The following is a 3,905-nucleotide window of genomic DNA, read 5'->3' on the forward strand; positions in this document are numbered from 1 at the left end:
TAGACATCACCCCGCACACGAAGAAGTGACTCTAATGAGGAACCATCACAACTCACCTCAAGAAGCCATGGGACTGAATAAGTGAGTGAGTGAGTGAGTGAAAGAGAGAGAGAAAGAGAGTGAGTGAGTGAGTGAGTGAAAGAGAGAGAGAAAGAGAGAGTGAGTGAGAGAGTGAGTGAAAGAGAGAGAGTGAGCAAGAGAGTGAGTGAGTGAAAGAGAGAGAGAGAAAGAGAGAGTGAGCAAGTGAGTGAGTGAGAGAGTGAGTGAAAGAGAGAGTGAGCAAGAGAGTGAGTTAGCCGGCGAGCGAGCGAGTGAGTGAGCGAGCTAGCGAGTGAGTGAGTGAAAGTGAGCGCGCAAGTGAAGGGTGGTTGACCGAGCGTGCCGGTCAGCGAGAGATGGAGTCCATCACACAGCAGTTGAACGCCAGCGGCCTCCGGACACCGTCCCCCGAGTCGTGTGATGGCGGCGGCGAAGACATCCTGGACGACGGCTGGGGACTGGCCAACTGCTGCGGCGGTCACCACGCCAACCTCTCCCTGCGCTGCTGGCTGCACCTGCTCAGCCGCGAGTCCATCATGGAGCTACAGGGCGACGCCTCCAGCCTGACAGTGCGTGTCCTGATGGCGCTGGTCTACAGCGTGGTGTGCGCCCTGGGGCTTGTGGGAAACTCCCTGGCGCTCTACCTGCTCCACTCCCGGCACCGGCAGAAACAGTCCTCTATAAACTGCTTTGTCATGGGCCTGGCCGTCACCGACCTCCAGTTTGTCCTGACGCTGCCCTTCTGGGCCGTGGACACGGCGCTCGACTTCCGCTGGCCGTTCGGCCGGGTGATGTGCAAAATCGTCAGCTCGGTGACCACCATGAACATGTACGCCAGCGTGTTCTTCCTCACCGCCATGAGCGTGGCGCGCTACTACTCCGTGTCGCACGCCCTCAAGATGCGCAGCCGGCGCGCGGCGGCCGCCAGGGCCAAGTGGGTGAGCCTGGGCGTGTGGGGCGTGTCGCTGCTCGCCACGCTGCCGCACGCCGTCTACTCCACCAGCGTCCAGGTGTCGGACGAGGAGCTGTGCCTGGTGCGCTTCCCCGAATCGGGCAGCTGGGACCCGCAGCTTCTCCTCGGCCTGTACCAGCTGCAGAAGGTGCTCCTCGGCTTCCTGCTCCCGCTGGCCGTGATCACGCTCTGCTACCTGCTGCTGCTGCGCTTCGTCCTGAGCCGCCGGGTCAGCGGCGCGGCCGAGGGCGAGTTAGGACGCCACAAGCGCAGGTCGAAGGTCACCAAGTCGGTGGCCATCGTGGTGCTGTCCTTCTTCCTGTGCTGGCTGCCCAACCAGGCGCTGACGCTGTGGGGTGTGCTCATCAAGTTCGACCTGGTGCCGTTCAGCAAGGCGTTCTACAACGCGCAGGCCTACGCCTTCCCCCTGACGGTGTGCCTGGCTCACACCAACAGCTGCCTCAACCCTGTCCTCTACTGCCTGATCCGGAGGGAGTTCCGGGCCGGCCTCAAGGAGCTCCTTCTGGGTGCCACGCCCTCCTTCAGACGCCTGGCTCACTTACTGCCCCGCAAGGCCAAGGTAGCCGAGGCGCCGCCCGTCTTGGTCCTGGTCCAGATGGACATGTGAGTTGAAACCAAAGCGGACCGGACCTGGGGGTCGAGCATCTGGGCTCGATTGATCTAGTCTGGCAAAGATCCTGGGTCAGACGTGTCTGGGCTCAATTGATCAAGCCCGGCAAAGATCCTGGGTCAGACACATCTGGGCTCGATTGATCTAGCAAGGCAAAGACCTGGGTCAGACACATCTGGGCTCGATTGATCTAGCCCGGTAAAGATCCTGGGTAAGACACATCTGGGCTCGATTGATCTAGCCCGGTAAAGATCCTGGGTCAGATACATCTGGGCTCGATTGATCTAGCCCGGTAAAGATCCTGGGTCAGACACATCTGGGCTCGATTGATCTAGCCCGGTAAAGATCCTGGGTCTGACACATCTGGGCTCGATTGATCTAGCCCAGCAAAGATCCTGGGTCAGACGCGTCTGGGCTCAATTGATCTTGCCTAGAATGGAAACAAACCAAACAAACAGTCCGCAGAAATGCAAAGCCCTGCCCACCTGGCCTTCGGGACTGACTAAAGCAGACTCCCTGTTTGAGACGGTGGCTATTTCTTAAGTTAGTGTTCGACGCAGGTGTGGGGGGTGAACCTGATGGGGGGGGAGAGATCGCTGATGGAGGGGGGGCAGTGAATTACCAGGGGTGTAACTTCACATCCCAAAAACACCGTTTTCATTGAAATTTTTGTTTTTGATTGATGGGAACAAGTGGTTCATGAGGGACGCCTCTAAGGATGCGCCCCAGTTTCTCTTTCTCCCTTTCTCTCTCTCTCTTTCGCTCTTTCCCTTTCTCTCTCACTCTTTCCCTTTCTCTTTCTCTCTTGCTCTCTCCCTTTCTCTCTCTCTTTATCTCTCGCTCTCCCTTTGTCTCCCTCTCTCTCTCTCATTTGTCCTTTTTCTCTCTCTCGCTCTCTCCCTTTCTCTCTTTCTCTTTCCCTCTCTCCCTTTCTCTCTCTCGCTCTCTCCCTTTCTCTCTCTCTCTTTCTACCTTTTTCTCTTTATCTCTCCCTCCCTCTGATTCTCTTTTCAGATGAAGATTTTGTGTAATCCCCTAATATCTCTCTAGTGACACACGTTGTCTGCTGTCCTTGGTCATATGTTATGAATATGTAACAGCTGTGTCATGTCAAGGAGGTGACACCTCCTCCACCTGGACCCTCCTGAGGGAGTCAACAACCGTCCTCCAGGGTGTATCCACCTGTTTCTCTCTTCTACAACCACCTGTTACCGGAGTAAAGTGTGTATATCTGTGTCTTTGTGTCCGTGTGTGTGAGCAGATGTGCTTCATAGGAGCGAGAGGTGCGCTGAGAGCATGCCAGGTCATCGGCGACGGTGTGAGCAGCATTTGAACACCCTGCTTGCGGCTTTGCTATTCCAGTCCGTCTTACAGTGTTTGTCCAGCTCGCTGAGTGTGCCGTCTCCTAAACAAGCATGCCTGGGAGGTCTGCCCAATGTCATTAGCTGCATATCTTTCCACTGGAAAAGCAGGTCTGCTGCCCGGTCACACATTGTTCAGAAAGACAGGCGGCGTGCTGGTGTGTGTGTGTGTGTGTGTGTGTGTGTATCAGCGGGAGATTGCACAGCGTATCGATGTGTTTTCTAACGAGGTGTTAAAGTCTGTTTTTTCCCTCTCCCCCCACTGAGGTGTACAGAATGGGAGGGCTGACAATGGCGTTGGGGAATGTGTTTGTGTTGTAAAGGACTCTTCTGAGTTCCGAAGGGTAGAGACCCCGTTCCCGTCTCAACCAGGACGCCGGCGGATAAATAAATAAAGAAAGAACAGATCCTCAAACTCGCCTCCACCTCCACCACTGGTGCTCTGAAGTAAAAGGCTACGCAAGGTCACACACTAGGGTTTCAGGAGAGAAGATTCACTTTCCTCTCCATCTCTCTCTTTCATTCTCTCAAATACACTCTGTACAGACAGACACGCGCAAACACACAGGTCGCACATTATTCATCCTCGGCTACAGCTGCTGCTTTCTTGCACATCTACAAAGTGAATATTTCATATTTAATGATAATGATTAATATTAATAATATTGAATACCTCCCCCCCGTGTCCACTTTTATTCATGTATTTCTATTTGTTGTGGTGAGTTTAGAAGAAAGGGATTCACAACAGTTGATATGTATCCTTCAGAGGACTGGCGGAGTCGGATCAGGCCATGCAAACGCTTGCCGATAAAGATGCTCTGATACTGCAAAAACCATGGCTAGCTGTGATCGTTCTGTACCTCCTTATGATTGTAACAATAAACGGTATTTTACACAACCATGTTAAAGGTGTTACTGGCTT

At 54.2% G+C, this 3,905-nt stretch overlaps 1 protein-coding gene across 1 annotated transcript; it reads left to right on the plus strand.

Moving 5' to 3' along the window:
- Window positions 1–395: 395 nt before the first annotated feature.
- On the plus strand, window positions 396–2,896 carry rxfp3.2b (relaxin family peptide receptor 3.2b; the record flags this gene model as incomplete). The annotated part of the gene is made up of 2 exons (XM_084459090.1): window positions 396–1,615; window positions 2,884–2,896. The coding sequence occupies 2 exons, from the start codon at window positions 396–398 to the stop codon at window positions 2,894–2,896; spliced, it is 1,233 nt and encodes a 410-aa protein (XP_084315216.1).
- Between the last annotated feature and the right edge of the window lie 1,009 nt (window positions 2,897–3,905).

The sequence above is a fragment of the Borostomias antarcticus genome, assembly GCF_949987555.1.
Source record: "Borostomias antarcticus genome assembly, chromosome: 26".
Classification (NCBI taxonomy): domain Eukaryota; kingdom Metazoa; phylum Chordata; class Actinopteri; order Stomiiformes; family Stomiidae; genus Borostomias; species Borostomias antarcticus.